This window comes from Camelina sativa, chromosome 18 (genome assembly GCF_000633955.1).
Source record: "Camelina sativa cultivar DH55 chromosome 18, Cs, whole genome shotgun sequence".
In the NCBI taxonomy this organism is placed as follows: Eukaryota; Viridiplantae; Streptophyta; class Magnoliopsida; order Brassicales; family Brassicaceae; genus Camelina; species Camelina sativa.
This window is the reverse complement of record NC_025702.1, coordinates 15,458,824-15,472,077: the sequence shown is the minus strand read 5'-3', so window position 1 is coordinate 15,472,077 and position 13,254 is coordinate 15,458,824. Positions and strand designations below refer to the sequence as shown.

At 34.5% G+C, this 13,254-nt stretch overlaps 3 protein-coding genes across 3 annotated transcripts; 1 reads left to right on the top strand and 2 right to left on the bottom strand.

Annotated features, from left to right (window-relative positions):
- Positions 2,609–5,370, bottom strand: LOC104761800 (oxysterol-binding protein-related protein 4C). Its single transcript, XM_010484925.2, has 7 exons — positions 5,053–5,370; positions 4,811–4,959; positions 3,988–4,236; positions 3,759–3,855; positions 3,387–3,684; positions 3,193–3,295; positions 2,609–3,106 (listed from the first exon to the last, which is right to left on the bottom strand). The coding sequence occupies exons 2-7, from the start codon at positions 4,949–4,951 to the stop codon at positions 2,855–2,857; spliced, it is 1,140 nt and encodes a 379-aa protein (XP_010483227.1). The 5' UTR covers positions 4,952–4,959; positions 5,053–5,370; the 3' UTR covers positions 2,609–2,854.
- LOC104761799 lies at positions 7,993–9,845 on the bottom strand. The gene is made up of 7 exons (XM_010484924.1): positions 9,597–9,845; positions 9,080–9,135; positions 8,861–8,980; positions 8,696–8,774; positions 8,525–8,611; positions 8,372–8,434; positions 7,993–8,275 (listed from the first exon to the last, which is right to left on the bottom strand). The coding sequence occupies exons 2-7, from the start codon at positions 9,133–9,135 to the stop codon at positions 8,198–8,200; spliced, it is 483 nt and encodes a 160-aa protein (XP_010483226.1). The 5' UTR covers positions 9,597–9,845; the 3' UTR covers positions 7,993–8,197.
- On the top strand, positions 10,052–13,093 carry LOC104761798 (TBC1 domain family member 5-like). The gene is made up of 5 exons (XM_010484923.2): positions 10,052–10,467; positions 10,642–10,745; positions 10,856–11,032; positions 11,112–12,733; positions 12,827–13,093. Exons 1-5 carry the CDS (start codon positions 10,271–10,273, stop codon positions 12,947–12,949), a joined length of 2,223 nt encoding a protein of 740 aa, XP_010483225.1. The 5' UTR covers positions 10,052–10,270; the 3' UTR covers positions 12,950–13,093.

The following is a 13,254-nucleotide window of genomic DNA, read 5'->3' as shown; positions in this document are numbered from 1 at the left end:
AAAAAAAAAAAAAAAAAAAAAAAATGAACAACACCATCAATCCTCATCTAGTTTTTTTTTAAGAGTCATAGAGCACCAAGTCTCCAAAAGAAAAGTACAATTAGTTAGTAGTGAATGAATGCCAATAGTTATATATGTTTTTACTCGGCTAAATCCTTAAAGAAAAAAGAAAAGTAAAAAGAAATCAGGCCTACAAAAAAATCATGAATCAATTTAGGAGAAAGGTACTCTTTTTTATGGATTAATGTGATGACTGATGAGTAACTGTAATTTACATAAACCCAAAATTAATAAAATTAAGGGACTCAACGGTTAGTCAAGAGTCTCTGTTTCTCATGGTCCCTCCTTAATTTAATTCATTTTTGGGGGGTCGATTATTCAAATGTTTCTTTGTTATTGAATCATCAACTAACAAAATAAGGTTCCAATTGATAATTATTTTTGTTTAAATTATACTACTAGTTATGTGAATATCACACGTCTAAAGTTCTAACCAATAACGATAGATGGCCACAAAAAGAAAGATTTTTTTTTTTAATGATATACAATATTAATTTGTTTTGTGCATGCTTCACACTTCTCATGAGCTCTTTACATGATTACATCTTGTAGGAACGTGTAAAGAGAATCAGCTGAATCAGAGAGGAACAACGATAGGAGAAGATATAGACGTACCGAAACTTTCTTCTGAAAACATAGAACAAGAAATGACAAAACAAGGAAGCATCAGATACATGTATGAGCGTCGACACTGGGCCAATAAAAAGATGGATAAACACAAGAAGAAGCAACAAAAGCTATCTATCTTAACGAAGAAGAGTCTAGGGCAACGCTTATTGACGATGATGTTTCGGTTTCATGATATCCTAACAGTGAAGCTTATTATTATTGGGTCGTGATGTATGTTGTTCCTTAATTTGTCTCTAGACAGTAGACAATGAGAATCTCTCGTTTTGGGGCACAATCATGGCTTGGAAAACAAACAATCCATAATAATTAAACATGCATGGATCATCATCATCTTATAGATGGATGAAAGATTAAAAGCTACAATAGTAGATAGAGCTAGATGTTACATTACATAGGAGGATGTCGTAGTAATCCTAAAAATTCCCAAAAGAAAAGAAGGCTGAGAAGAGCATGCAACACTAACTAGTGAAACTGAATAATGATAAAGAAGAGATGATCAATTGTAAGAATATAGTACTAGCTTAGACGTGCGCAACGACGACGGATTGGTGAAGGCGGCGTTGTTCCTGGATCCTCTTAATCGATAAGATCCTCTGCTTCCGCAACTCCATCATTCTCAGAAGTTCAGGGGATTGAGTAACCACAAAAGAGTTTGCTGCGGTAAGCTCAGGTTTACCTCTGAGAAAATAAGGGTGTGCGTATTCCCACCGCTCAGAAGAAGAAGAAGAAGAAGAAGAAGAAGAAGAAGAGGATTCTTCAACAACAACTTTGGTAAAGCCATAGGTAAGAAGGCGGACGATGAATGCTGCCAAGTCCGGGCGTTGAAAGTATCTGGGAAGAAAATCTCTGATAAACTCAGATTCATTCCAAACTACGAAACTCTTCCCGCTTTCGCTCCACGATATTGTTGAATCCGTCGAAACATCATTCACCACCTCATATAGAGTTTGTACGAAGCCTCTTCTGCTTCCACGACTTCGTTTTTTCCCACGATCCATCCCCCCCCCCCAAAACTTTTTTTTAGAAATCACAAACAACACACACGAGAGAACAAATCAATCAACAAAATTGACAGACACAATAGCATAACCAAGAAAAATAAAAACAAAGTAAGAGAAAAATCGAGATCCGAACCTCTCGTCTAGTGAATACACGCGGTGTTCGTTCGAGAGCCTCTGGAAATCAAAACCCTAAAATCGATCTATTCATTTAGTGAATGGCGATGCGCCCATAGTTATTATATATGCTTTTTCTTTTTTTTTTACAAAAAGTAAATCCTAAAAGAAAGGAAATTATTAGGCCTACAAAAAAAGTAAATTGCATCGATTACAAGAAGAAAGGCCCTCTTCTCTTTTACTCAGCCCAATGCGTTTTTTTATTTTTATTTTTATCCATACAAAATTTATTTAACTTGTTCATGTAGATGGAATAAAAATTGTCCACATACAGTACTAGAGATATCTACTGTATATATAGTGTGTATATAAATATTCAAACAATCATATTATTCTTGTATAATGGTCGATTAAATTTCAGGTCAATGTTCCCTTCATTTTTTCCTTAGATTATTTCTAGACAAAAATTAACAATATTAGTTTAATATAATGTATATTATTTTATATTAAACAAAATAATAATAAAATTGACCCCTATAACAACAATTTCTATATATATCCCCACTGATCCATCCTTGTATTTTCTTTTTTCTGAAAGAGAAAAGCCCCAATCTACAAAATTATACTACAAAAGAAAGTGGTAATAAATGTCTCTTTATTCATGTAAGTAACTGTAAAATTTACATAAACACAAAAATTTGATGAGTAACTGTAAAATTTTATGGTTACTAACCGTTCAGTACATACCGTTCCTAATTTTTATTCAATTTTTGTGTTTATGTAAATATTACAGTTACTGTGGGTACAAGAATCACGGATTAATCATTAATGTGATGAGTAACTGTAAAATTTACATAAACACAAAAATTGAATAATAGTTATGTGAATATCAGACGTCTAAAGTTCTAACCAATAACGATAGATAACCACAAAAGAAAATAAAATAAAAACAAAATTAATGATATACCATATTAATTTGTTTTCTCTGTGCTTCACACATCTCATAAGCACTTACATCTTGTAGGAACCTTTACAGAGAATCAGCTGAATCAGAGAGGAACAATGATAGGAGCTCGAGGAACTGTAGGCTGTAGAGGAACACAGTCCCAGTCCTTACCAGTTCGAGCAACTGAGAAATGTTTGGGAATCCATGATTGTCCAAGAGCCTCTCTTTTCCTCAAAGACTCCCTCTGCTTCTCCTCCACATCTCTCTTAGCTTCTCTTGCTTTCTCCCAATCTTTCGTCATGATTCCTTCACTAACCTCACCCCACACCACCCCCGACTCACTCTCACTCACCTCCTACAAACCATAATTAATAACCGAATTACGAAAAATCAAGCAAACATTAATTATGATCTCCCGGGAAAGTTTCTAAAAAAAGTAACCTGCATGTTCTTGACAATGGGAGTTTTGAGCTTTGCAATGTTTTCACTCGCTTTGTATATAACTTCAAGCTCTCCGGTCTTGGTGTTTTTCGCGGTAACAGTTCTGAAAACATTACCTTAGTCTTGTGAATCGATCTTATGTTCAAATGCAATAAACTTTTGAAAGATGGATTCTTCTTTCTTGTTTTTGTTACCTGTCCCAATGTCCAAATATTTCATAGAGTTGTTTCCTAGAGGAAGATTCAAAGATCTTGCCTTTAATGGCTCTTTTGTTGTTTCCTGTGAATCTACTGACAAAGGAATCGGAGACTAATTGCAATTCGGCTTCGAGTCTCGTCTCCGGACACTTTATTAAGATTTTTCCAGCCCAATGAGCTCCCATCGCCGGTAGAAATGTCATCAGTAGTTTTGGTTGGTTCATTACGTAAGTCTCTTTGTGATTGACAAGTTTCACAACTCTTTTACCCTTCACCTCAACCTCCACGTAAGCTCCTTTAGTTAATGTAATTAAAATGGTCAATTATATTTTTTTTAATTGAGATTTCTCATTTGATTATTATACGTACCACGAAATTTAGGTGTGAAGTATTGACATAACATTACGTCTATGTTTTCTTTCTCGTGAGTTGCATGAAGAGCTGACACTGGTGGATGATGCGATATCTGAAAATATCAAAAGATTAATATATAATAAGTTCATCGATCACTAATAAATTTAGTATAGTATACAACAATGAAATAATTATTACGAAAAAACTAATATAGTATTCTTATAAGAAAAAAAAAAACACATGCCTGCTCTACGAGAACATTGATGTGAGCATTGGACACGTGATGAGTTTCGCCGATGACAGGATTGTAGGGAGCCATGCCAAATATCAATGGCCGGAGAGTTGAGATGTACCACGTCACGACTGATTTGAGCCGTTCGATTGGTTGATCACGACGACCACATTCTCCGAGTAGATCGTGACCATCTAAACTGTACACTATCTCGCCATAGCATTGCAGCTGCGATCTCGGTAGGTTCATTTGAGGTGGAAGCTTTTCACAGTAAATGAAACTTAGTTCATGTTTAGAAATCAAATAAATAAAAACTTATGAATAGAGACCAATGTGTTTTATACAGAGAAGCAGATGATGAAATATTTAGTTCTAAGTGGTAACCAAAGTAAAATTACATCGTGATTTTTTTTTTTTTTTGGTTAACTTCGAAATATGCTAAATTTATTTTCTTATGTTTTTTTTAATTGTTAATTTTATTTTCTTCGGTTTACATATGTTTTTAGTAAGTCCGAACATACAAAAAAAAAGGGAAAGAAAATTTGGAATTCTAATTATTCTGTGAATATGAAGGAAGATCCTAGTAGTCCACATATACGAAACTTTTTTTTTTCTTTGGACAAAAACATATGAGAGCAAATTTCGAATATACAGTATGTGGAAACAGATAAAAAAATAGAATTCTTTTTTTGGGTGATAAAACTTTGTGGTATAAATTTAGACTCCAAGAAAGTATATACTAAACATAGTACATCTTAAAAATATTCTTGAATATACATACTTTACTTTTTATCACCAGCTTGAAATGACAAACACACAAACAAGCGTTACATACCTGAAAATTAGAGAGATCGGATCCTGGCCGTACGTTTTTGAAGAGGCTTAGGATCCGTTGGATGAGATTGGGAGGTGTGTTTTCAGAGTCTTTCTCATCTTCCAACGAGAAAGGCTTGGCCAAAACAACCTGCTTTCTCATCTCTCCCTCTGCATGTGCACACAAAACAAGTTAAAGCAACCCAAGAAAACGAACTCTATATATAAAGAATCAATGTGAAGAGAAAACACACACATACGTACCCTAGAAGAGTGACGATAACCGCGATAGTTAAGGCTTTTCTAATGACGTTGTTTACAAAAGATATGTAAGAATGAAGCAAAATAAGTATAGATCAGAATCGAACCCTAATAATGATGAAGAAAAAGAAACTAAAATGGTACTATTAAAAATTAGCCAGTGGATGATGATGCTATTAATAGAACAACATATCAAAAGAGATTCACCAAACAAGCCAAAATCTTTAATAAGGAAGGGGTTACAAGGAAATGAGAAAACGTATGGAGTTTTGCTCAAAGTGTGTGTATATATATATAATACTACTAAACAACTTTAAGTTTTATCACAATTTTCTTTTCTGTGAAACGTTTCTTTTCATCTCATTTTTATTGTAAGATGTAGCATCATTTACTAATTGACAACTCAAAATTCAGGTTTGAGATTTGAATACAGATTTTACAATGTTTTATACAGATTTTGTTTCCTTATTTTATAAAAATGGGAACAAAGAGGTTCACCCCAAACTTAAGTGGAGGTGATTGATTTGAGATTTGAATAGAATTTTAAAGACTTTAAGGGGGGATGTGTATTCAAATTGACATTTTAATAAGTGATTTGTGTAACAGTTACAAATCATATGTTATTTAATCATAGATTTGAAAAAGTCCATTAAAATCCACTGTTATTGAATTGATGATTTAAAAATATATTTTAAAATCCATTGTTATTCAAAACAATTTGTGGATTTAGATTTTAATAAGTTTTAGGGATTCTGGAGGATTTGAAAGGATTTGTTTAGTTAAAAATAAACAGATTTTTAGAGGAGTTAAAATCCAAATCTCATGGTTTTAGGTGGGATTTGAAATTTTTTTACCATAGATCATATCAACTTCCCTAAAATCTATCAAAATTCCAAATTTCTTTAATCCCATAAAATCTTCTAAAATTATGGTTTCAATACACCCCTTAAATGTTATATAGAATTTGTTGTTATTACATCAAAATTTTATTAAACTATGCTAAAATTTCATGTTATTAGTTTGTGATTTGTAAGCATTCATTTAAAATCTTAACAAAATTAGGTTCTTGGATTCAGATTTTTATAAAGTCATTCAAAGTTTTGTGTTATTCAATAAAAACAAAAAAGTCTAGGATTTTTAATGAATTCAATTATTATATTATTGGTTCATAATTTTTTATATTTTCTTTGCAAAATAAAGTCATGGAAAGTATTACAAAATATAGAAATTGGTTGAAGCATTTTACAAAGTTTTAGAAAACTAATCAACAAAACTATAGATTAATATTGTCTAGAAATCCCTAAAAATCTTTTACTTATTCACTTTTGATGATTTTGTTGAAGTTTACAAAATTCTTTATAAATTAGAATCTAATAGCACAATATTATTCCTCAAAATTCAAGTAGAAGTCTTTTACGCTAATACTGTATCCAAACAAATTACGACGGATTTGTAGATAAATCAAATTTTATTGTTATATATGTTATATCGTAATAGGATAATATCATAAGTTCATAACTCCGGATCTGATTGATAGTCTGCAGCACTCAGCAAAATGACATACACACATTGTGGTTCCGAAGTTTTAAGCCAAATATACATGTGTAACAAATTATTAAAATAAAATGAATGTTTACAAATCAGAAACTAATAACATGGAACTAATAACAGTGATTAGGGATATTCATATACAAAAAAAATATCCCTGGTTTGATATTATTTCGTCTTATATATATCCACTCTTTTTTTTATTCTCAAATTTTATTGTCCACTAAATCCTAAGCACTGAAAGCTATATTCTACAGTACGTACAGAACATTTAGGTGAGGGAACAAAACATTCAATTATCCGAGAAGTCAATAGTGGTATGGGAAAAAAGCAGGGGTACGTGGTGAGATCAAAGTATTCATAAACAGATACAACATCGGCATTTTCTATGTATCATTAATGTGATCAGTCGACCAGTCGCCAGATCATCGCTGAATTAATTTAGACTGTGCAGGGAAACTGCCTGCATAGGTATTCATATAACTTTTTTTTTTTNTTTTTTTTTTTTTTTTTTTTTTTGAAAATGGCATGCAAAGGTTCATGCATTTGTCTTTAATATTTTTTTTAATATTATGTAAAATTAAATTTTTTAATTTATTGACATTTTATATTTTAATATTTGAACATCTATGAAAAAGAGTGACGAATTATGGGGGTTTATTATTTTTTAACAGTAAGAAGAAAATAATCGACACTACATGAGGAATATGTTTCTCCTACGTATGTCATTTATGGCATCTAAAGAGAAAGAGATAAAATTTGAACAAATACTTTAAAGATAGAGACGATGACTCAACGAATTATATCACTGACTTACTGCTAACATCACATATTCCCAACTAAATTCATTAACTACATATAATCACTGATCGTAATAAGTAAAAAAAGCTAACATGGCCCGTTTCCAACTAAAATCATTAACTATATATAACCGTTGGTTGTACTAAATTTTAATGGTGTCAAACTATGATGTTTAATCCGTAGATCAAAAATGAACCGACAGGTTATAATGTGGGATGCAAAAATAAATGAATGAGTTCAGTGAGCTAGCCGAACCACTGCATGACTGCAAACAACAGTTTCACGCGGGTCAAATATTCATGGGCAACCAATGACTTGCAAACATGCTATCATGTTCCTTTTAATATTTTGTTCAAAACTTTTAAACAGCTCTAACATTGCCCCATCATAAGTGAGAGGTAATTGTGTAATACTATAAATTTTCTCAAGTCGTCCATATTCAATACAAAAAGAAAAATAGATTGGCCGAGGACTATATTATCTAAACATTCAATTGTTAACATGTAGATGAATCATGCATAGGTCAAGGATAGGAACTTGACTGGTCATATCAAATGCCCTTTTCTCTTTAACATTAATGTTACACAGCTCTGATTAGTGATTAACTGATTATTGATTCATGCAAATTGAAGAACTTGGAACATTCTCCGACATCATAGGAGTTTATTTGATTTCGTTCTTTCTAAGGCAAAAGGGAAATATAGTAATACACTAGTTCTAGAAACAGTCATTGGTAGCTCATAAAAGCCACTGATACACTCAAAAATTCCTTTCGAATCATACCGGCCTTTGATTTGCTTCATTTGGGATCCGAAGTACGAACTCCCTGGCGCTTGAAAAATTCTCTGAATCCATAAGGACTCATATCATAATTGTACTGCCAAACGAAACAAACAAGAAAAGTTATACCACTCTTTAGACTCTGCAATAGATGAATATGTGTAAAAAGACAATTTGTGATGCTTCAACTTACAGGTACAACTTTCACTGAATACCGAGTGATATTTGGATCCTGTACCTTTCCTTCATTACCCGCCTGCATCAGAAAGATATATCATTCTACGAGATACACGAAAGGTGGATTAAAAAGGTTAGATACAAGGAATACAAGAACTTAGAACTATACTTGTTGTGGGCTATGGAATATTTCAAGGAAAGGATATTCGCTTTTCTGACGAGTTATACAGAATCCAGGATACTTGGGGCACTCAACCTGAAACAATTACAAACACAACAGTCACTATAATGATTTAGAAAGTTTCCATTTTGTATTCTTTTATATTATTTAGGAACTCACCCGCATAAATTTTATGTTGGGATAGAACTCAGCAGCAGCTTCCTCAAGCATCCGGTCAAGATGTTGTGTGTAGTTACTTCTGTTTACAGAAGAAGACGCACATAAATTGAAAACATAGCCAAGAAGGAGGGTAATTTGAAGGGTTTTAGAGAAGGTTAAATTTACCTAATGGTGAATGCGACAACCACGGGATAGCCTTGGTGAAGGAGTTGGACAAACTCTCTTTCTGATGTAAAATGGAGAACTCGAGATGGCCCGAGATCCTTAGGGTAACCGCTGTAATACCTTCAATTCAACAGAAAGATCAACCCTTTTTAATGATGATTGGTCTCTACGATGCCGCAGTTATAGAGTTTAACAAAACAAACTCAAAAAACTCATTACTTGCAAGTGGAGCGAAGCTGGAGAAGCATTCTATCAAGAAACGTTGAATCTCCCATCTGAGGAAACCAAATATAAATCAGAGTCAAGAAAAGATCATGATAGCTGATATTTTCTTAATTCCTAATAAGAGAATTTTGAATTTTGAGCAGAGTTCCTCCGGTTACGAAAGCCAATGCAAAGATCAATTTTCATCAATATAAGTAAGTGAACCCATCAATCCCTTCATTAAAGAAAGGTATATGTATTTCTCTCAGGCATTTCATCGAACAACATGGGCGCACTAAAAAAAAAAACACCACTGATCTAGTCACCACCCCAATGCAAAAACACTCATGTGGGTTTCCAAAAACGTATTCAAACTTGGGAATTAAACGCATAAAGAATCTAAATTTCGCCAATCAAACAAAAACCCAGATAAGGGGGATGGATGAAATTGCAATTCGCTTAGTTCTATATTTTATAGTGAAACGAATTGGAATACACATATATACATAAAGCTGTCTGAGGAGATATTAACCTGAAGGCCTTGTTCGCTGCTTCTTCCGAATTTGCTCCCACTGCCTCAAAAGCCTCCAACCAGAATCGTCGGGTATAAATCCAAATTGAAGAGGAAGGCAATGCAAGTATTGATTTGTTTTTGGGTTCGTCTTAGCTTTTGAGTTATGTTAAGGGTTTTAAAAAAAAAAAAAATCTCAGCTTCTTTCGCTAACTCTAGTTGCTTCAGATGCTCTCTCTCACGTTGTGTTTTCCTCGTATTGTTTGTTTTGGGTTCAGTATAATTTAACAGCAGTTATTATGTCTCTTTTTACTTTTTACTGTTGTTCTATCCTCTTTGTCGTTTTACTAATTCTAAAATCAATATTTTTTAACAGTTTTACTTATTCAGGTAAAAACGAACCTCGACTATGAAACCACGTCGTTTTCAAAAGAACCTAAACCATTCTCAGCTCCAAAAGTCTCAAACCAATCCCAGATTCTCAGCCTCATGAAATTAAAAAAAAAAAAAAAACAGAACAAAAAGAATACAAAATTTGATTCCAGTTTTGTCCAAAGCATAAAACTTTTGATTCCTCTTAAAAGAAAAATAAAACAATGTTTTTTTGTTAATTTTTCGTCGACACAAGAATGAATCTATTTGGCACGAAATCGAAGAAGATTGGATGAAAGCAAATAGCATTGTGTAAAAAACAAATGGCGATTCATGAAGAAATCGAGATATTAAGAACACAAGACCGTCCTTGCACTTCTAACGCATCTCCGCCGTCTCAAGATCATCGTTTCGAGAAGCTTCGCGGCGTCCGATGGCGAATCAACCTCGGAATTCTCCCGTCTTCTCCTTCCTCCACCATTGACGAGCTTCGTAGAGTAACCGCTGATTCCAGAAGAAGGTTTTTTTTACTTTCCCCTTCATTTTTTTCACCAATTCTTAGTTACACCAATTCAGGACTCTGTTTCCAGATTCAGACTCAGATCAATTCATGGAAACATAAGTTTTGTAAAAGTTTTGATTTTTATTTGTAAAGTTTTGATTTTTAGGATTTATGTGTTTGTTTGTTTCTTAGATATGCTGCTTTGAGAAGACGACTTTTAATTGATCCACATTTGCCCAAGAAAGGAACCAATTCTTCAGATCTAACTATTGATAATCCTTTATCACAAAATCCTGGTAAAAACATACAAAACAATACTAATCTCAGTTCTCTCAGATACATTAAGTTGCATTTTCTCTCCAATGTTAGTAGTGATGATGTGTAAGCCTTCTGGATTGTTGTGTAGATAGTACTTGGGGAAGGTTCTTTCGTAACGCAGAGCTCGAGAAGACGCTAGATCAAGATCTTTCTCGGTTGTATCCAGAGCATGGAAGTTACTTTCAGTCCTCTGGTTGTCAAGGGATGCTTAGAAGGATACTTCTCTTGTGGTGTTTGAAGCATCCTGAGATTGGTTATAGACAAGGTTTGAGATACTTGTTTTTTTTTTTTTAGGGTGAATTGAGAAAGATGTTTTGTGTTTTTAACTGATTTTTTGGTTTTAGGGATGCATGAACTATTGGCTCCTTTGCTTTATGTTCTTCAAGTGGATGTACAGTATCTTACGGATGTGAGATCAAACTATGAAGATCAGTTCATTGATTTGTTTGACGAGTTGGCGTTTCAAGAACGCGATTCTGGAACATATGATTTCGATATAAAAAAGGTTTTGGATGATTCCATGGAAGAAGAAGAAGATGGTGCATCATCTGGAGGCATCAATAAGAAGAAAAAACCGAAGAGTTTTGATGAGCTTGACAATGAGACGCAAACTGCAGTGTTGCTAAGTGATGCATATGGAGCGGAAGGCGAATTAGGTATCGTTCTCTCTGAGAAGTTCATGGAACACGACGCTTACACAATGTTTGACGCTCTTATGTACGGTGGATCATCCCTCGGTTCAGTTTCTGTAGCAAATTTCTTCGTGTATTCTGCTCCAAATGACTCTGTCACAGGACTGCCTCCTGTGATTGAAGCTTCTGGGGCGTTGTATCATTTACTGTCCCTAGTTGATGCTTCTCTTCACAGCCATCTCGTTGAGCTTGGCGTTGAACCGCAGTACTTTGCTCTCCGTTGGCTACGGGTGTTGTTTGGGAGAGAGTTCCCACTGTATAATTTATTGATTGTGTGGGATGAGATATTCTCTGCTGACAACTCTGAGGTAGAGAGAGGCGTTGTTGAGGCTGGTTTAGGGTTTGAATTCAGGATCCTTAGCTCTCCCCGAGGAGCTCTAGTTGCAGGAATGGCGGTTTCGATGATACTTTATCTGAGATCATCGCTGCTGGCAACGGAAAACGCAACTTCTTCTCTCAAGAGGTTACTGAACTTTCCAGAGGACATTGATCTGAGTAAAGTGATCGAAAAGGCTAAGACTTTGCAGAGTCTTGCTTTGGAAATCAATGCTCGTCGTGATTTAATTCCGAAAGGGTCGAGAAAACAGATGAGAGGTCACAGCTTATCTGTTGATTCGATCTCACTTGGTTCTTCTTCTCCTGTGGGAATAGTACCTGAGAGCTACTGGGAAGAGAAGTGGAGAGTTTTGAACAGCGCAGAAGAAGAAGAAAGGAAGCAAAAAGCGTTGTTGCAGAGACCAAAAGCTGGGAAGAAGAGTTGGTCGGAAAGAGTAAAGCAAAGGCTTTCAAGAACGGAGTCTGATCCTTCACCTGCTGAAGCTAACAAGAGCGGTAACAAGCCGCCTATTAGACGAAGTTTGCTCGATGATTTATCTCGACAACTCGGTGAAAAAGAGATTGACACTCCCGAGTTACCAAACCTGGATACTGATATCGAACGCTCGTCTACAGTATCTGATTCACTCAGCTTGGACTATGAGGAGAACAATTCTGATATAGGCAAAAGCGAGAACCACACGGAGTTGCCTCTTTCGGTTCCTGAGAACGAGCCAGAGACTACATCAGGGATGAGTATCATAAGAGAGAGAAATATTTTTTCAGGTAAATTTCAGATGCTATGGAGATTAGGTAGAAACTTGTCCAGTGAGGAGACCTCTGAGACGAGAGAAGCTAAACAGATAGATTCTGAAGATGGAAAGACAGATTCAGATTCAACTGCAGGTAATGGAGATGCGTTAAAGAATACAGGACGGTCCATGCTTGAACATATTAAGGTAAAAAATTTGCGAGTCCAATGATGGATTTGATTATTATGAACCAATATTAAACATGACTTGACTCAAATTTGTGAATGTTTTGGTAATCAGGTAATAGAGTCAGTGTTGGAGCTAAGTTCACCGGAGAATATGACTGATAACGTAAGACTAACAGTTGAAGAAGCTCTTAAAGAACTTCGAAGACTTGGAAATATGTTGTTGTCGGAAATGTAAAGTTTGTTTTCAGAATCGGCTTATATTATTGTAAAAATTCATTGTCTCTACGTGTGTATGTGTGTGTGTGAGAGAGAGTGTGTGTAATTGTAATTGTAATTGTAATGTATATATCAGAAATTTTGATGAGGGTTTTGTTTTACTTTTAGTAGTTGCATCACAATTAAGAAATCTAGGTTTCTTCTACAACAAGGAACCTGAGTTTCTTTGAACTTTGTTCACCGTAACGGGTTTTTAACGGTTCCTTGCGACAAGGTAAGTGAAGAGTGCATTAAATTATATAACTTTTCCTCCTTTTTTTGCGC